At 46.7% G+C, this 20,838-nt stretch overlaps 1 protein-coding gene across 1 annotated transcript in view; it reads right to left on the reverse strand.

Annotated features, from left to right (window-relative positions):
* Positions 1 to 20,838, reverse strand: part of COL23A1 (collagen type XXIII alpha 1 chain) — a 183,828-nt gene that overhangs the window by 159,601 nt on the left and 3,389 nt on the right. Inside the window, 1 exon segment of the mRNA XM_033072850.2 lies at positions 19,518 to 19,587. Within this exon segment, the coding sequence (XP_032928741.2) occupies positions 19,518 to 19,587 (70 nt within the window).

The raw sequence follows: 20,838 nt of genomic DNA on the forward strand, positions 1-20,838 counted from the left end.
TCATCCAGGAATCATTATATTTATTCACAAGTAGCCTTGGAAATTCAGACTTGGGAAGGCAAATGTTCTCTGCTCCCCTCATGCAGGAGCCACCACACACTGAACTCAGTGTCATTCATCTCAGATTCCCAGATCCTGATTTATCAGAGGATGAATCACCAAGTTAATTAATTCTAACTAAAGCAAACATTCATTTTCACAGCTGAAGTCAACATTAAATTCAATTTGAGATATCCCAGCACATCCCAACTCAAGGTGGTGCTTTCTGAGGACATTTGTGCCCCTTCCCACAGCCACTCACTTCAGCACAGGGAAAAGGGAAATTGTGCCTGCTGAAGAAAATGTATCCAGACTGATAAAGAAACCACCCCTTCCCTGAGAAAATAAACCCACACAATCCAGCACAGGCAGACATGAGGCTGGAAGTGTTTCACAGCAAGGGAGATGGGTTTGTGCACACACAGCCAGGGCCTGATGTCACCCTGGACAGTTTCAGAGCTGCTTTTCTTTTTTTTTTTTTTGGTCTTGCTCAAGGCATACAATGAATATAACAACAATTTAAAAAAAAAAAGAAAAAAGAACAGAAATATTTTTACTCCCTGGTTCAGACACTGGCTGCTAAAACGCATGCTTGTCTCGGTTCAGGGCATGGAAAGTTTGATTTTAACAGGAATTAATCTGTTTACCACAGACTGTATTAATTAGAGTTTATTGCAGAACTGTATTTTCTGCTAGAAAAACACCACCACACATTTATCAAATTTTAACCATGATTATTGTGTTTTATTGTTTCATAAACTTTCAAAATGTCATGTCATGATCTATTTCATTTTAGACTTTCCTTTCCATCTAGAAACCATTACATATGCTCCAAGGAGAAGCCAACCCAGCTGCACATGTATGTGCTGCAGGATCTTGTTTGCAATGAAAATTTTCTGCAATTGATTCTCATGGAGACCAATCTTCACAGGCATTCTGTGAAGCCAGAGCTAAATAACAAACAGTGTTTGTAAAAACCATACGTTTTCCTGCAGGCAAAAAGAAAAAAAAAATAAAGGGTGGGGGGGAAATGCAATTAGTGCACTAACAGCAACTCCAAGCTAATGAAATTCTGAGACATCAGCAAAGCTCCAGAGATGCCTTGCTATAATTTCAGATGTTGGATCTTTGTGGAAGAGCCCAGCAGCCACAAAAAACCCACCAAATTTTAGAAAAATATTTTACTGGCATCAAAGGCAAACCACATCGTATAGAGCAGAGACAGACGAACCAAAGGGCACTGCTGGTGCTTCTGCCTCCATAAATAGTGGTGCTGGTCCAAGTGTCCTCCAAGGGATATGATGAGCTCCAGTGTGCCAGAATGACAGTGCAGAACCATCATGAGTGGGCTGGCTGTACCACTGGAGATCTGACAACTCAAACTTAGCCCTGTTCTCTCTTCCCTGCTACAGCAGCACTCAACTCCCTGCAATTTCTTCGCTCCAGTAAATGAGCCCTCACAAGCTCCAGACCCCCTCACCTACAGCAGTGGCCATGTGTGCACCAATCCTCCCTGCCAGTTTATTCCAGCATTCACATTCCCACATGGGAATTTAATTTACAGCCCCTCTGTGCTCACCCATCCCTCTTCTGCAGACTCAATTAATTCATCAGTTCAAGCTCTGTGTGATAAGGGGAAGACGTCTGGATCCTCTTGGAGCCCAATGCAAGGGTTCCATGGTCTCTGTCTCTCTGTAATGGTTTTCCACTGGGACAGGGGAGATACTTGGACAACAAAGCTCAGTCTGTGGACGCCTTTGATTCCCCCAGGAGTGGCTGAGCTGATTTGACCCAGCACTTAAAAGGCATCATGCTCCAGGCAAAGTCTTGCTTCCCCTCAAGAGACAGGGGAGGCCATCCCCACACTCCTGTAATCACAGCTGGGCTGATGTTAATGAGCACTTGGGGGATGGAGGCAGGCTCTGGAGGAGGGGCTGCTTTTACCCCAGCATCCAGGAGTGGCTGCAAGAGCTGCAAAGGGACAGGGCTGTGCCTGAGCCCACCCCAGCAGAGAAGGCTGGGAGATGCAGGCTGTGGATGCTGGGCTGACAGAGCCACCTCCTCCAGCACTACAACCCTTCCCTGCTCTGCACATCGGGTGATTGACCACTGACCCCAAAGGTGTCACAGAGCAGCCACTGCTTGGCTGCCAGATGTGAACATCTGCCCCTCCATCCCACCAGGGACAGGAGCCACTGCCTCAAAGTCTTCAATGCCAAAAGGATCCAGCACAGAAACTGGCAAAGCCAGTCCCTGAATTGCATTAAAACTCCATTTTCATCTCCCAAAGCAGAGACCTCTGGCAAGGGAAGGCCTCACCATGCACACACAGAGACTCTGCTTTAAGGGAAGAAGTAGCTGCAGGAGGGACCTCCACCTCCCCAGACATGCTCCAGACACAAGAAGGAAACTTCTGGAGCTGTACTGGCCCCTCTCAAGAAGGGGCTGTCCATTACAGCAGACAAACTCTAAAGAATCCCCAAACCCTAGATAATTGATTTTATGCATTTTCTGTAGATTTTATGCATATTTCCTATCTTTCCTGGCAGCAGAGTGGATACAAAAGGAATCAGGTCCAGGATTACTTGCTAAACAGATGGGGAAAGCCTGTCCCCTGCAAGAAAGTACCACTGAATGAAATTCAAAGAGGCAGTGCTAAACCTGTAACATCTAGGCCAGTACTGAGCACCAGAGACTGGATTACTGCCCCCCTCTGATCTCACAAAAACCAAACAAATGTCAAAAGCTTCCCATTTCCTCAGCACCAAATACAGTACTTCATGCTCACAAAGTGCCTCCATCACATCTCCTTCACACCATCACTTGCAATATTTTTATCCTGCTTTTTATAAAGCCTGGAGAGGTCAATATTACCTCATAAATTCTGAAACAATAGGGTTTACAAGTGCAAGAAACAATTTCCCCCCCCCTTTTAAACTTGAAGAAGTTTGCTGGGATTTCTGCCAGGACCTGGTGGAAAGTCTTCACATCTGCGCTGTACAATTAAAATGTCAAAGCTGGAGATTATTTAGGGTATTAAGAGTAAATCTATAGAAAAACCACATATTTTTAAGAGTCATTATTTGCTGAATTATGCCAGGACTATCTCCTCCTTCAGTGTGAGCCAGTCTTTCATGTACTGTTACAACCATTGCCAGGATATAGCCAGTTTTTAAATTCTTTTACCCACTTTGTGCCCCTCCCACCCCAGATTTCTTCCTCTGCCCCATCTGCAGCAATGCCTCGAGCATCCCTCAGCACAACACACAATGCCCCCCAACCTTTGGCCTGGCTGGGTGAGAAATTGGGATCCAGGAGGTGAATACCTGCAGAAAGTCTGCTGACTGAGGCTCTGACATCAGCTGGAGAAGTGCATTTGTGTCACACTTGGATCACAGGGACTGTGTTTCTTGAACAATTTTACATCAGAGCAAAAGAAACAAGCTCAGCTGCTCAGTGCAGCAGGTTCCCACTCACATTTTGCAGCTCTGCCCTGCAGACTCGCAGCAGGATGCTGACAGCATCAGAATAATGCACTCAGAGCCAAAGAAAGTGAATACTGGAGTTGGGACTGGAGGAGAGGGTTGTTTTGAGGACAGTATATTTGAGTTTTTTAAAATAAAGAAATCAATCACAGGGACAACTTAGATCCCAGCAGACTCATGGTTTCCACAGGCTCTTCTAGGTCATAGCAGCAGTACCTCTGCTCCAGTGGTGTGACTCAGTGACTTGCAAGGCCAGAAGAACCAGCACAAGAGCAGGCTGGGCTCCTGCAGGACCACTTGGTCATTTTGGCTGTGTTTGTATGAAGGAAGAGTAAGGGAGTGATGAACTCAAGCTCAAGAAGTTTCCTTATGTTGATGTTTTAAATACATTTTTAAGTAGAATTTTTATCCAGTAACTCTGGGGGGAAAGCCTGGAATAAACATTTATTTCACACACCTCAATTTCTACCAGATGCAATTTATTTACTCCTGAAAAGCAAATCACTGCTGTGCCCACACTGGAGAGGGACACAGCAAATGCCTCCAGCCCCTCAAAAGAGCAACCAGTGACAGCCAGCACCTCTGCAGCTCCTTAAAGAGAATTCACAGACTGCCTTGTCTTTGTCTCTGTGGGCACCACATCCCAAGCTCTCCACACACATTACTGTAGTCCAAATAAAACTGAAATAATTTGTAAAATACACTAATTTCTTACTGATGGGATTTGTTCAATCCAGTCCTGTATTCATTTTCCCAGTACTTCCCCTCAGGCTGAGTAAATAATCACGGGTTTCACTCAGCCTGAGTGAAGGCCAGATTTGGACAGCAGCATCCTCACCAAGAGCTAGAACTAATGGCTTTGCAATTTGATAATGTGAACCAGAGTAAGGAGGAAATAATTTTGGCAGAATTGAGCAGAACTGAAACTGAAAAGTCAATCTATTTCAGGAGTGGTACCACAACACTACAGAATCTACAGTTAAACCACCTGCAGGAAATATGTTCATCTTCTGGATGATCTGTTTGGAACACTGGGCAAATCAATGCTTACGTGAGCCTAATAAAAACCTCCATGTCCTAATAAAAACCTTTCAATCATAGCAAAGACAAAAGAAATCTGTTAACAATAACCAAAAAAATACTGACCAACAAAAACTAGAACTGGGACTGACTGCAACTCAAGAATTTAAAGTTATCCCTTTAAGAGCTACCTTAAAATTAAAACTGTCTTGTTGCATACAGCAGAGACACCAGAGATTCACTCAGCAGTGCAGGGCAAGGGCTCAGCAAGCAGGGGCTGCACTGAAGGCTGTGGGAGGAGAAGGGGCTCGATGACTAAATTAATGTCCTCAAGTAACCTGCTGCAAAAATATGTATTCCTGTCTAATTTAATCACTGTGGTTCCCTCCTGCTCTTTTGAGAGGGGATTCAAGAAAGAACAGCAGAGCATTGAGCACGAGAGGATGAGATGGGAGCAAGGCAGGAGCTGAGAGGAGCAGGCTTCCTTTCATGCACAGGTATGTCTTGTGAGGTTTGAATTACAGACTACTTCAATCATCTTCCTCCCAAAATCGTGTCTAACCCAATATGAAAGACATTTATGATGGGGATATTTGCCTCCTTTTGTTTTTAATTATTCATATGCAAATAATTTTGGGAGGGGGGAAGACCACGAAGGAAATGACATGTCAAGATACATAAACTGGTAAGGAAGACAAGCAAACCAAGGAGGGCTCCTCCAAGAATATCTGTAAACAAATAAAGTCAGTTTGCTATTCCGAATTTCAGATGAATTATTCACAGATGAGAGCTGAAGAGTTGCATGTGAACAGAAATTAGAGACTTAAATGATAACACATTAGTGATGTTGATATTCTAGGCTGGTCCCTAGGAAAGATGCAGACAGGATCACATTGATCACTGATGTATTTTTACCTGGCTGAGCAGAAAGGAGGAAGTTGTGGCTGCAGCTCTCCAGCTGATCAGAGCTGAGTGTGATGCTTGGCACTGGAAAGCTTCAGTTCAGTCCCATTTTATACCACTTAGATTCTAAACAGCAATTCAGAGCTGCTTAAAAAAACAACTTTTTAAGAAGGAAAACAAAGCCAAACCAAACAACAACAACCTCAAACATCAAGTAAAGTCTAGCTCTTAAAACTGCCAGGAAGGACCTTCCCCTACTGCAGTCCCACAGAGGTGTTTCAAACCCAGACCTCCCATTTTCCCTCTCTGGAAATGACAGCCTCGATTAGGACTTGGCTGCACAAACCCGATGAAGCGAAACAAAAACATTTCACAGCCCACAGCATTCCTGGCTCCCCACCAAAATGCTGGCAGCTGGGAGAGGGAAATCAAACCCTCTGGTCCTGGGTTGAGCCTCTGCCCCTTCCTTCTCCTTCCAGCTTTTGCACTTCAGGCTATCAGATAAGGACAAATTGCCTGTAACAGGCATTATTATTATTCAGCATTCCTGGTGCTATCAGGGATGTCCTAGGAGTGGAAACAGTGGTTTTGACGAGAGGGATCCCTCTCCACCTCCCAGCTGAAGGTTGTGTCTCAGCTGCCCCCACTCCTCGGGCTGTTGGTGGCTCCTTGGCCAGGGCACAGCCCCAAGTAGGAGAGATGAATGGCTCAGACCCAGGGCCCCATTTCACACTAAGCCAGGCTATTGCTAAATTCTACCAAGCACTGAGATCTAAAAGCAGAATTTGGCACCAACCCCACAAAAGCTGGGGCCCATCAGCAGCGACTTCAGCATCCCCCAGCTCCACCAACAGCTCGTGCTTCTCAGCCTGCCTGAGCAGCAGAACCTACAGCACTCACTGCCCAGAACAGAGTGAGATGCTCTCCAAATCAGGGCTTACTTGGAGGAACTTTGGGATTCCTCTCCTTTTGCATTCTGTAAACCTGCCCAAGACAGTATTTCCTTCATCCATAAAGGTCTGCCTCCACCCTGCCTCAACAGAAGTATTCCACAAAAAAACCTGAACAAACACCACAGGAAAAAAAAGCACTAAATACAATGGTGCAGTCACAGAATTAAGCTGGAAAGACTCCTACAGACAGAAGCCAATTAGTGTCATTACTAACCTTGCCCCCCACTGCCTGATGAATCTTTTCATCCCTAGGAGTTGCCTTTTTGGGATTACATCCCAGAATGTCACCTGCCTTTCTCACACAACCCGTGCTGGTGTCTCAGCCCCTGCTCCCCACCACACCTCACTTGCACTGGAATAGCTCCACAGCCTGTGTGTAAAAGCAATACTTTCTGGAAGAAAAGTACTAAAAATAACAGCCAGAAAGGTGAGGACCCCTCAGAAGCATCCTGTGATTTAACATTTTGAAGCTGGGTCACTTCTGCACAAGATTTCTCCTTAAGTTGCACATTTTTTAGACATTTCCCATGTTCACCAGTTACAGCACAGTCAAGCAGACATCCAGTGTCAGGGCAGATAAGTTAAAACCTGCTTCAAAATTGCACATTTGTGCCCCTGGTCAGACCAAAAGCACCCCTGGAGCATTATACCACCTCCTGCAAGGAGTTCTGCTACAGCCCCCATCTCCAACAACAAAACCATAAAGGACTTTTTGAGAGGGCACCCAGGCTGCCTCAGCAGCCACCCCCAGAGAGACCTGACACAAGCTCTCCCCCACACACATATTCATAAATACACACACACCTCTGCTTCTCTGCTTTGCTCCAGTACATCTTAATCCCTTGCCTCTTCTGCTCCTCTCCCTAAGGTACAGCAGGGAGAGATGCTCCCCACATCCTTCCTGGCCCCTCAGCAGTGAGGCAAAGGCCAGTTTTGGGGTCATTCCTGAGGCCAGAGAGGATGGGACTGAAGGAAGAATCTGCTAATAAAGGTTCATTGTTAGGGTTTCAGCCTCCCAGAGCTGCAGTGCCATGAACAACTTCCCTCAGGGAACTCAGCAAAGAGTTTTTGTAGAGCCACAGAATGGGTTGGGTTGGAAGGGAGCTTAAAACTCATCTCATTCCAGCCCACAGCCATGGGCAGGGACACCTCCACTATCCCAGGGTGCTCCAAACCCTGTCCAGCCTGGCCTTGGACACTTCCAGGGATGGGGCAGCCACAGTTGCTCAGGGCACCCTGTGCCAGCACCTCACCACCCTCTCAGATGAGCTGTCACATCTCAAGTGACACAACTTCAATGTGTGTGTTCTCTCTGCCTTCAATGCACAGTTTTATACCCAGGAACAAGGAAACATTTCAGCATTTGGTGGCAAAGGCCAATCTCCTCAGGGCATCAGTGCAAGGTTTGACATTGCCAGTTCATTAGGGTGGCTCTGCACAGGGGAACTCCTGCCAGCAGGAATTCACTCTGTAGAGGTGCTGGAATTCAGGGTAGTGATGGAATATAGACACACAGCAGTGGAACAGCTGCAAGGAACCTCCAACTACAGCAAGAAAAACTTTCAAAATGAGGTATTAAATAAATTTAAAAGCAAAACAGTTCAACAAACGGTTGAGTTCAGGCAACACCAAACCAAACCAGGATGAAGCCACCTAATTCCACCCACTCCACCAGTGGAATCCTCTGGGGATGAGCTCTCAGCACTGAGCTGGCAGTCAGGGCCAGTATAGTGCAAAGAGGAGTTAAAAACTGCAATCAGCAAAGCCCAGAATAAACCCCAGTAAAAGAGGGTGGGCATTTAGTTACCCAGGAGAAGGAATGTGTTTGTCACTTGCTGGTTTTCACTGCATTTTGCTTTGCCACTTAACAAGTAATTAAATATAAATATTTATGGGATTATATATGGGAAGAGATATATATATGTATTTAGAGAGAGAGAGAGATGTATTTCTATAAAACTCCTTCTTCCTTATAAACACCACCATGGGGCTGAAGAGGAAGGTGTTCCCAGTGAGGGGTCTGGAAATGTCCACGGACCTGACAGGGTGGGAGAGATGGAGAATGGTGCTTCCAACTTCAGATTCCCTCGTTAATTCAGAAAGAAGGGGAGGTTTGGGTTTTCTTTTCTTGCTAAATCCCAAGTCCCCACTTTAACAAAACCCAGTCTCCTCTCCTCTGCTGTTTTTCTGTTTTGTTTGTGTTTGTAAAAGCAGCCAAGCCTGGCTTTTATCAAAGAGCCTGAATGTGTCTTTGTGTCACTACAAGCAAAGGGAACCAAACCAGGGGGTGGCTGTGCTGCTGCTGCTGCACACAGAGCAGACCTCGTGTGTCTGATCAGGCACAGCTCCTTCCCCAGCACCGGGGATGCTGCAAGGCACCGATGCACTCTGACCTCAGTCTGTGTGGAGAAAGAGTTTAAAGACTGAGAACCTTGTCACTCTGAAAAATGAAGCAGAGCTCCTTGAAGTCTGGCTTAATACACATTAAAGCAACCCTCCAGTAGCTCAAATAGAGTGCTTTTATCCTTGAAGTTAACTGGTCTGCAAAAGCTCCCCAGTGGAGTTCTACAGCACTTCTTGGGGAATTTAACCATGCCTCTGGAATTTAAAAAAAAACCACTTTTGTATAGTCCTGATCTTCAAAATGGATAGATTAAAAAAATTAAAAAAGAGAAAATGCAGCAGAAAAGAAGAGCATGTGCAACTCCTGGCCAGGTTCAGGGAATCACTGCCTTTCCCCAGGATGAGGGATGGGGCAGATCCACCCTCAGTGATCACCCCAGTAATGAGGTGGACAAGCTGGACAAGCTGTGGTTTAGGATGCAAAGTTTAGGAGAAAACTTGAAAGAAGCAAATGAACACACATGCACCCGTGGCACAGATGAGCAGCACTGGCCACACCAACAGCACACAATCCTCCAGCAACAGCGTGCTTCCATCTGATCCACCTCCAATGAATAACCAGCAGCCAAAAAGCCGGGATTTCTTTTAAGGAATGGGAACATACATTCCCAATTCCCTACCAAGGCCCATTTCTGCCATCAGCCATGCCCTCGAGTCCCTCTGGGATGGCGTGTCAGTCTCTTGACAGGGCTTCTGCGCAACACGGTTGAACAGATTTAAATGTTTGCACAATAGGACCCCAGAAGCATCATTATTTGGTAGTAGTTACTGCCAAGACTTCCCAAAATATGAAGCAGATCATATCAATACCAACTGTTCTCATCCTCCAGACAGATCTGCTGGGGGAAAAGAAAAAAAAAGAAAAAGAAAAATCTGTTTGACATCTCCTCCAAGTTCCTCAACGTCTCTGAGCAGAGAAGCAGCACAAACCTGCTCGATCCGAGTGCGCTGTATGAACAGGGACAGCTCAGAAACAGCACAAAATGGGGAGAAAACCCAGACAAACTCGAGCCAGAAACTACATTTCCAGATGTAATGCACTGACAGATCTCATCTCTACCAGTATTTTTTTAGAAGTCTGACAACAAACACACAGATGGTCGGGAACGTCATTGAACCTCTTTAATTTTTCTTTGTGAATGCTTCTCTCTCCACCATGTCACTCTTGCTGGGAAGCCACTCAAGAGAATGAGACATGAGAGGTAAAATTTTTATGGGGTGCACAGAATTAAATAGGTCCACCCAGGGGCACATGGCCTCTCTCTGTTGCTTGTACAGCCACCACCCACAGTTGTGCCACTGAGAGCCAGAAACAAAGGGGGAAATGTGGGATTTCTTGTAACATACAGGAAACATCACACATGGGCTGCAGCCAAGTCCACCCTGGAGTTGTCTTGACATAAATGGTCCCAATAAACCTGCACTGAAGGGAACCTTCAGATAAATAAAGTCCCAAAGTCAGTGGCTCTCGCCATAGGGTTGATCAAGTGGGTTAAAAAGTAATTTGTGTCACACAACGTGCCTCAGGTAAAGACTGGCTTTTCTTGGCCTTCACAATTGCAATCATTGTGAAAAAATAAACCATCAAGGGTTGCCCCCATTCAGCAGAAGCCAAGTTTTTTAATGCCTTCAATATGTAATTACATAAATAGATCAAATTTAAAAGTGAGCCAGAAACATGAACAACAGCTTCAACTGCAAGCAACAGAGCCCCCCATCCCCACCCCAACCAAGATTCTGTATGGCACACAAGATGAATGTGAGGTCTTTCACAAACACATCCTCAGCTAAAATTTGCAGAAAAAGGTGAATTTCTGCCACCAAAGAGCATTCAAGGCAGTGATGGGCTCTCCAGAGCTCTCACCTATCAGTCCTCTGGCTGCACTCAATTCCTCCAGCACATGAAGCTTTTTCTCCTTCTTGCCCCACATGGCCACATTTTAAAAAGCAAACAAGCACATGCTGGGGGGCAGGGGGACCTTGGGGATCTGTAATTCCTGCATTTCCAGCAGCTCTGTGCCTCACTCCTCCACGAGGCCATGAGCTTGCTCCATCTGCTGCAGGGATGAAACCCAAGAAGCACATTGTGCTGCACAGGCTGCCAAAGCCGGGTGTGCAGGGGCATCTTGGCACCAGCACCTCTTCTGCCACATGATAAAACACACTGATGGTGACAACAAAGAACAGGTGGAGGCTTAATTAGGTCATTAACCACGTGAGTGCATCCTGTAAAGCTGCATTAACCCAAGTGCTCATACCCACCAGTCCGTGCTGGGGTGGGAAGGCACAGCCTGCAGAGCCATCGCTGCCCCCAGGCTGGATGCTGGGTGGGATTACCCTGGGCTCCTGCTGGGAAGTGATGAGGATTGTTGCCTCCTGGGTCCAATTTAGAAAAGCAGAAAGAAATCCAGCCTTTTTACAGTCTAGCTTATCATGGTAGGACAGGTGCAATGCAAAAAAGATCAGCATGAATCTGTCTCCTCGTGCTGCTCCTTGCAGTGTGTCACCACAAGGACCTGCCACTCACACTGGCATACCCCGAGTTCATTTGGTGATTCCTGCACATCCAGCACCAACTCTACCAGGTACATCCTCCACGTGCATCCCTGCCACCCACCCAGGCCAAGGGACCCAGGACACCACTGCAGCAATGCATCACAACCACGGATGGACAAACCTGTGGCCAAATTCTTCACTCTGACTGCTTTAAAAATAGCTATTCAGTGATTTTCTGCAGCCAGCTTGACTTCATGACAAATGAGGCACAGGAGTGCTCATCACACAGTGTCAGAAGTGCCTGTCCCTTAGCATATGTGGGACAAACCTGCTGGTGTCACAGCACCCCCCCTCTGGGCGCTCTGTACCAGACTTGATAAGTGATTTTACTGCTGATCTAGACAGCTACTGTAATAAAACTAACAGAACAGAACAGAACAGACAAAAGCTTCCTGGTGTCTCTCTGTTTTCTGTCTGAAATAACACCTGGAGTCTGGAGCATGATCACAGTGGAATGATCAGCGCTTGGCTGGTGTTGGTTTGGGTGGTGGTGGAAGGGTAAGTGATCCATGCTTGTGGCTGGTGTTTGGATTCACACCCTGGTCTCTGTAATCCAGGCAAGCCACACTCCTCAGTGAGCAACTGTTGCAACATAATTACTTGGTTAAAATGCTGTTAGGACTCTCAGCTACAGCCAACTATGGGTATCACCCTCCAGTTCACCTTCCTCACTCCCATGAAAATGTGGTGGTCAAAGCATGAGCAAATTTGCAATGCAAAGACACCACTGTTGAGGGGCTGGAGCTCAGAACATTTTTCTTTAAGAAAACTCCGTTTAACAGGAGGGACTGTCTGACCCAGAAGGATGTAAAATAACAAAAAAAAAGCTACTCATAGGTTTGCTTATGTTTTGATCCCAGCTGGCAACTAAGTACCACTCAGCCCTTAGCTGCTCCAGCCTTTATTGGAGTGTCAGGAGTGATGGAGTTATATTTGGATCCTTTAAAGGGCACTACACCTACTGCCCCTGCAGCCTACAAAGTCAAACAAATGACCGTGTCTTGGAGCAATGAAACAGGAGCAAACAGACAGCACCGGGGAAGAGAGTGTTTCTGGTCATGGAAATCAGGAACACCAGTTCTATAGATAGTCTAGGATTTCTCAAGTGGGAAGCCAAGGGAAGAAGCTAGTGAGGCAGACGGGGCTATTTGTCCAGCCTTTGGGCTGGCACTCCCCAGAAGAGGCCAGAGGGAAGGTAAATTATTGGCACCTGTTGTGAATGACATGGCACCCTCCCAGTGCAGCAAGAGCAGATTAAAACTTTTATACAGCCCCTCTGCTCGAGTTTGGTTTTGGTTGCTGTCACCTACACACCCCCAGCCATAGGTGATGGTGCTTCCTGTGTAGAGTATTTGTGCCATGCAAGTCATGAAACTCCAGTCTGGAGCCTCTTGTACCAGAGAAATAAAGTGGCTCTTGCTTCAGGAGTACATCAGTGGTAGCTCACTGTCCCAAAATAATTTCTGTGCTAAAACCTGCTTCTATCAACACAGTATGACTGAAAAATTCAGCCTAAGGACTGCTGGGGTGAGAGGGTGAGACACATTCCCACCCTGTGGGAATTCCCACCCTGTCCACACAGGGTGGACAGGAGATGACAGCACTGCTGACTCGATGAGGAGGGATGGAGGTACAGTAGGTACCATGCCAGCACTGTCTGTTTTCAATAATCAGCTCTACACAGCCAAGTCACTGCTCACTTGGGTGACAATGATCCATCATTTGAACAAGAAAAAGGAGGAAAACAACTGGAGACTAAGAGGAATTCCCCAGGTGATTCAGTCCATGAACACTGAACCAACCTGCTCCAGAGACTCCTCTCTGAAAGGCAGCACTGAAGGGGTTGGCAGCAAAAAATATCTGTGCCTGGATAAATGACTTCATATGTCAAGACAAAGATAAAGTTACACAGAGCCTCTTGCGGAGGACATGGTCATCAGGTTTATTTTTGTAGTTTTCATTACACTCAAAATAACTTTGGCAGACTTAGAAAAAATAAATTTTCAAAGCCTTCTCCTATTGATGTCACCACTTTTAATTATTTTTTGCTGAAGTGGTCTAAAGGCAAATGCTGCTGGGATGGGCTGGTTCCTGGTGTGCTGCTCCAGGCCTCCGTGTTCAAATGCTGGGGCTGCATCAAACAGCACCAGCATAAATCCTGCCTCAGCCTCACTGCAAGATGCCTGCAGCCCATTTCCCTGGGACAGTGGTTTTGAGGCCAGACTGCCTCTTAGCTCGTGCTCTGCCTCTGTCAGAGGCGCCGTCAGCTCTGGGAATAACACTGATACTGTGCTATTTCCTGCCTCAGAAAGTCCTGACCACATCCAGCATTTAAAGTCACCTCAGTAGGACACTAAATGTCACTGCTGTCTGACACAGCAGCTGCTCTGGGAGGGTGTTGTTTGGATGGCTGTGGATGGACGTGCCCTCACACAGGGGCAGCTCGGTTTGAGAGCAGTCCCCAAATTCCCAGACTCAATCCTCCCCCTTGCTGCACACCTACACCTGGCTGTCACCTCCTGCTCCCACCACCATGAGCTCCCAAGCAGGGGTGTGGAGCAGTGCCAAAAGTGTGAGCAGAGCCCCCCTGACATTTCCATGACACACCTGGCTGCTGCCACCACTCCAGCAACCCCTCAGGACGCACAGCAACCCACAGGACCACCAGAAAGCCATTCTGCTTCTTTCCAGGGGACTTTGGGCTCCTTTCCCTGTTGCTGCCTGGCACCCATATGGCTGGGAGGAGATGCCAAACCAAGCAAGACTCCCTCTCCTCCATTTATTTCCATCTACTGCAACCACTCAAGAAAACAACCCCTGACATGAAGTTTTCTATCAACAAAGAATCCTGAAGCCAAAGCTTTTGATGTCCCAAGGATGAGATGGGGACCCATCACTCTGTGGCAGCTGCTCTCCAACACCTTCAGTTAGATGATGGAGGGAGTCAGTGCCCATCCCAGGTAGCTCCTGGGAGAAGGAACTGGCAGCTCCTGCACATGTGGTGTGCAGACACAGCTCCAGATGTCCTTGGGGCCTTCCACAAATATCCAAAGGGACTGGTCGCCAGGAAGGAGCTGATGGAAGGTAGCCAGCAGTCATTTCTATGCTCAAAGAGCATTTTTCCAAAAGTTGCTAAAGTCTGCAGATTGGATTTTTGAAGGAGTAAGATTTGAAAACACGTGAAACAGAAAGAAAGTGCCTGCATTTAAATGGCACCATTTGCCAAAAGTTCTTCCCAGCCAGTTGTTCTTTGTTATTTAGACAGTTTAACACTTGGCTTCTGGCTCATTTTTTTAAATCCTGGCACAGCCTTTTCTGTGCAGGAGAGAATTCTGATTGCATTTATAAGTTTAGTACAAAAAAAATCCTGTTTATACTAATCCGTAATTCCAGTGTCCCAGCCTCCTGCGGGCAAAAGCAGATGGAGAAAGCAAACCCTGCTGAAGTGAAGTGACTGGCAGGGTACAGAAAACCGAGGCAAAGGGGGGTTCAGAAGACATTTTAAAACTTGAAGATTTTGTAAAGATCTTCATCTCTCTCTGTATCATAGAAATTACAGAAAAATACTGGGTTTTCATGGCTTCAGTAGGGAGAAGAGGGTATCTTGAGGTGAGTGTAAGGAATACCTCAGAGGTTTAAGGTCAGTAGAAGCAAAGCAACTCAGAAAAGCAGAGATCACTGTTAATTTAAGAAAAAAGACTAATACTTGCTTATATTTTATATTTTTCAGTATCCATTGTACTACCCTGAAGGACTCGAAATGTGGCACTACAGGCCCAGATTCTGAAGATGCAATAACAGAGCTGCTATCACTGCAGAGCACAAAACAAAGAGCCACAATTAGCAGAGCTTGGTGCATCCCATTTGGCCTCCTGGAAAACATCTGCCATTTGTCAGGACTACAAAGCCAGAAGAGCCCTCTCCCCCTTGATCTCCAGCAATTAGGGAAATTCTGTTGTGCTAATTACCTGGGGAGACAACACAGGAGAAGGCAGATAGCGAGTGACACTTGAAGGCAACATTTACACCAGTAAAAATCAGGCAGATATTTCAAGTTACTGGAAATCACAAGAAGTGCCACACCAGCCTCCCAGGACAAGCTGGAGAACGCTGATCCCTGGGTAAAAATTAGGGTAAATATTAAAAAAGCAATAATAATAAAAAATTAAATTCTGTAAATAATCTAAGCAAGAGAACCTCTGGAGCTGCTGAGTGTGCAGAGGTAGGGAGGGTTTGCAGCGCCGAGCTTCCCCCAGTACACATGGTTTGAATTGCCGAGAAATGGAGCAATCCGCCGTCCTGCCGGCTGCAGCACCACTGCACTCCTGCTGCTGCCAAGCCATTATTGGGAAATATTTGTCACATATTAGCTGGAACATCAGATTACTACACTGAACATTTAATGCTGTTTTGTAATATATCCATACGTTCAAAAGCATATGACACCGTCTCAGCATGAATTCTAGATGAAAACAGGGATATGCATCATCCAGCAGCCAGGAAATTTGGAGTTAAGGCTCCAGAGGTATTGTTAAATTAAAAGGCACATGGAAACACAATGCATATATAGAAATACGCAGCGCAAGAGCAGCCAACGGAGCTGGAGCTTTTCACACCCTCAGTCCACAATTCAGCAAGGACCAGCTGCTTAGCAAGGCACGCTCCGTGGATTGGGGCTGGTTTTAAGACTTTTTTCACTGGATTTAAGGAAACATTTGCTCTCAGGCTCTAGCATGGTGCATCCAGCACCTTGAGCTCTCGAGGGACCTGCTCTCACAGAGCTTGAAGACTTTTGGCACGGCAAATACCGCCTTTAACAAGAGCCTTTTACACCTGAGGTTTTAAAAGACTGTTAAAATTACAAGGTGGGAAGATAAAAAATAATCCTTCAAAAACGTATATATGAGCAGGCAGAGTCCACACAACTGATAAACAAATTGTTTGCCACTGTGAAGTTTGAGCCTTGCCTTCCACCCACGTCCCAGTGCTCATCAGCTGAAGGCTGTCCCAAATGCCACGTACGCCAGTGCTCCTGCACCTGCTGTGTTTCATCCTGCAGCAAAGGCTTTGTGAGGATCCCACCAGAAAAAGAGGCTGGACACAAGGGGACCAGGGGCCTCTCTGCACAGTATTACAGGCCTGGCTTAGGCAATGACAATAACACAAATATTAAGCTGCTGTTTCCCTGCGAGACAACATATGGGGACAGCCTGTCCTGGCCCTGCCCGGCGCCCGCAGCATCCAGCCGCTGCCGCCCCGTCCCGAACAGCCGAGGGGACTCCAAGGCCATGGCTGTCCCCAGGGTGGGGACACCAGCCTGTCACAGCGTTCCCGAGCCTGACCCACACTCAGTCCAGCTGCCTCAACACCCTCAAGGATGCTCTCCTCTCCCTCAGCCACAAAAATGCCCAAACCACAAAGGACTCAAAGTGACACAAAGTTGTTGTCATCCTCCCCCGCATTGCCTTGGTTGAATGAATAAAGCAAAACAAGTCAACTCAAAGCAGCACACAGATGCTCACAGCAACTGCAGAGGCAACTTTTTGAAGCATGCTCAGCATTAGAGACAGAAAAGTTAATTTTTAAGCTTTTAAAACTATATTCTTTTAATCATCTTTTTCCCCAAATTGTTATTACTTCCAAGATCAGGCTGAATAGGAGTCCGAGAAACCTGATCCAGCTGTAGATGTCCCTTTTTACGGAAGAGCCGATGGACTAGATGTTTTTAAAGGAGTCTTTCTATGATTTCTTTAACGATGATCTCTCCGTGGCACTGGCGAAACAGCCGGGCCCCCTCTGCCGGCCGCCGGCCCCTCGCAGCCCCGCACCGCACAAACCCCGAGGCTCCGTTCCAAAGCCAGCCCTGCAGCCCGAGAGGTGACTGCAGAGCACAAAATGGGCACTTTGGGGTTTTCTGGGAGGGAAGGGTGTTTGTCTTGTTGTTAGGATATCGCTGTAGACAGAATAACTTGACCCTCATTTCACTTGTAAGTGGATCGTTCTCATCTTGTTCCAAACTGCTTTGAATGTGTGGCAAGCCGATTGTATCAAAACAGTGCCCTAAAACAGCCCCCACCCCCTCAAATCCAAACAAACCCCAAATTGACTCACTTCTATGAAAAACCGGGGTTTGTTTAAAGGCAGCCCAGCTGTGAGCTTGTGTTTGCTCCTGCACTGCCCCGGCCGGGTCTGTGGGTGCTTCCAAGGGAGGGACACGCCTGCCCGGCAATGCAGAGAGCATCTTCATCCATCTCTCTCCCCAGCTTCAAATCCAGTCGTAATAAGGAGTTCTTAAGCTTAGCAGGGTTTTTGGCAGAGGAAAGCCCCAGCCCAGGTGTTCAGGATAGCCACCAGCTGCCCATGGGAAGCAGGGCAGGGGCTGGCAGCATCTCCCCATCCCCTACACAAGGAAATTTTCCTTTCACCAGGGGCTGCTTTTTCAGTGCACAGGCAAACTGAAGATTAGCTGTTGGTTTGAAACCTGGTGTAGCTCAGCAGCAAATGCCAGTGAGGGCCACAAGTTCGCAGATGTTTCCAGACCAAGCTCTGTAACTACAGAGCAGAAGGCAATTCAGCCTTTTTCAGGAGAAAGAGGAAAAAATGGAACACAGCTAAAGAAGTCTTTGATTTGCCTGAAAACAGCCAAAAGGCTTCAGGACAGTCCAGCAGCACATCCCTACCTCAGCTCCCCACAGAGGTGGCCAGGAGCAGCCACCGATGGGACATTTCCTACCCACCAGGAAATCACTTCTCCTTCCCTCCGCTCACAAATTACTTTGACGTTCGTTCCTAATGACTGTAACGAGCATTTCAGCAGCACGTGGGAAAACCTTCCCCTTCCTCTCTTCCCCCATCTCCCTAACACAGCAAACAGCAACCCAGTGACCCAGAACAGAATTGGGACTTTCCTGGACAAAAGAAACGTCTTCAATTCCAATTGCTTTCCCCAGAGCAAAGGAAAAGCCTCTTGACCACTTAAGCACACCAGTAGCACCCTGTTTGCACAGGATAGAGAAAGATGCAGCCCCAGAGTCCCCTGAGGTTGGTGGGCTTGTTGGGTCTGTGCATCCTAAGAGTGAAATGTGATTTGACCACCTTGCAAAGAGCTGGAAATAAGCAGGATTTGTTTCTCAGCTGATGGGTTTTGTTACCAGGCAGTGAGGCACACAGGGAGCCTTCCACCAGAAAAGGGAGGAAGAATGTTTAAGAGCATCATTAGTGAACTGGTTCTGAGATTAAGCATAATCTTATGGGGGAAAAAAAAGCCCTTCTTTTTTTTTTCTTTTTTTCCCTGTGAGTATGGACTAACATTGTGTGTTTTGGTAGGATTGTATCCAGGGTGGCAGGAAAAATTGACCCTGCCCCTTTGCCTAGTCTACCACCCCCATGTAGCATTTACTGTTTGTTTATTTTCTTTGAAACTAGAATGGAACTCTGCTGCTTGGAAGTCCTTACAACATGCCTGTGAATTTTCTCACATCAAAGCCCCGCACATCTTTCACCCATCTTTCACTACTTTTGTGAAAACAAAAAAAAAAAAAGAAAGGCTCCAAGTGCCCCAGCTCAAAGCCACTTGCACCCTTCAGTGTGACAGCAGAGCACATCACAGAACATTTCTGTAAATGAGGTTTCCTTACAAACTAATCTAAGCTGTTTATTGTTTCCAAGGAGCATGCACTTCCACAGCAGAACAGGAAGTTTTGACAGTTTTAGAAGTTCATTAAACTCTGGGAGGAAATTTAAACAATCGGTGACAGCTCTCCTACAGCAAAAGAAGTCACTGCCCTCCGAAAAGGCAGAGAGGCTGCAGCTTTTAATTATCACACTTGCATTAAGCCCCAGTGATTTTGTTACTACTTCTAAATTGTTTTGGCCCAACACCCAGGCCTCACAACCCAGTCAAGTTCTTCACTCTTTTATTCTTATAGCCAAACGTCGCTTTTGTCCAAACCTCAAACGCCTTGATCTGTAAGCAGGCCAAAGCAAGGCACTGGGAGACTTCAACAGACTCAAGCACAAGAGTGCTTCAGCTTGGGAAAAACACTTCTAACACATATTCCTCCCTAGGAAGGAGCACAGAGAACAGGAGGAGGAGCTCAGGGTGGGTGCAGGGGGCAGTGGGCCGGGTGTGGGGCTGTGCTGGTCCCTTGGCACCTACCTGGGGGGCACACACAGTCTGCCGGGGCCTCTCGCGCCGTCCGCAGCTTCACCAGCCCTTCGCCCAGTTTCTGTTTGGAGGGGGAACAAAAACAGCCCTTTAGAGAGTACATTACACCTAAACACGGACTGTGTATGCATGCCAACATCCAAACCATCCAGCTGCCTTCCAGGGAGGGGTAATGGTTTCATCCTGTGCCGTTCAGCCTCCTTGGATAACGCCCATGCTATGGTAGCACATACGTGTTTCTGAGCAGTGGCAGCCTGCAGCCGTCACGTGGAGCAGGTAGGCACTCCTCCTGCACATCCCAAGGTAACTTGAGCAAAGCTCCATTGGCAGGATTCATCCTGAGCTCCTTCACAGGTCCCTTGTTCAGATGTGACCTGATATGGTTAATTTTGTACTTAAAATTCATACTCTGTGGAGTGTTAGATGTTTATTTAGTAGGATGGGGTGGAGGACAGAGACTGGACTGTAGACTCTCAGGTCTACCCAAAGCCCAGTGTTTCCATCCCCAGAGTGAAAAACTCATCAGCGGGACAACCAGAACACATAAAAATTCACAAATCTAGAGCAGTGTCTACGTGGCATATTGTAGGCAGATGTGTGCAGGCTCTGCCTGCTCCCTAAGCCAAGGAGACTGTTCGTGCCTGCATTTAGCCCACTGCCAAGCCCAAGTTAATGAGCCTGATGACAGGTACATTACATTAGCTCAGGCATACTCCCTGCCTGCGACAGCCCAGCAAGGGTGGGAACAGCTCATCTTCACCCACAGTCTTCCCTCAGTCCTCCAGGAATGCCCTGTAGCTGAAGTACTTGCCAAAAGACAAACCAATAATCTGATAACTGGAGTCCCTACATTTCAAAGAGAGAAAATTCAAAGTGCTTATTCAGTTTAGGGTGTTAAGACTTGACATTGTACAAGTGATGACCCACTTGTGGACTATTCAGGAATTAGGCTCCCTGTGAATGACATTATTTTCTTTTTCTTATGAGGAATAAATAGTTTTATCTGTTGTTGAAATCCTATGCTTCCTCTATCTGCTTGGAAGTGAAGCTAAGAGGTCCTAAAAGTATCAACACGGTTTCACAGTACCTGACAGAGAAGTTGTCCTAAGGGAAGTATAAATACCAGAATCATCCAGCTGCCTTCTGCAAAACATACATTTTCCTTGAGAAAATGTGGCAAAAATCATCTAAGGAGATTTTTCTGACAACCACTTGCAGTCTAAATGTTACAGAGTTGCTCAAGTCCTATCTGTTTACTTTGAAAGTAATTTGGATGATGAAGATGCTCGAGGAAATGAAAACAAGCTCTCCC

Source organism: Catharus ustulatus, chromosome 15 (genome assembly GCF_009819885.2).
Source record: "Catharus ustulatus isolate bCatUst1 chromosome 15, bCatUst1.pri.v2, whole genome shotgun sequence".
Classification (NCBI taxonomy): domain Eukaryota; kingdom Metazoa; phylum Chordata; class Aves; order Passeriformes; family Turdidae; genus Catharus; species Catharus ustulatus.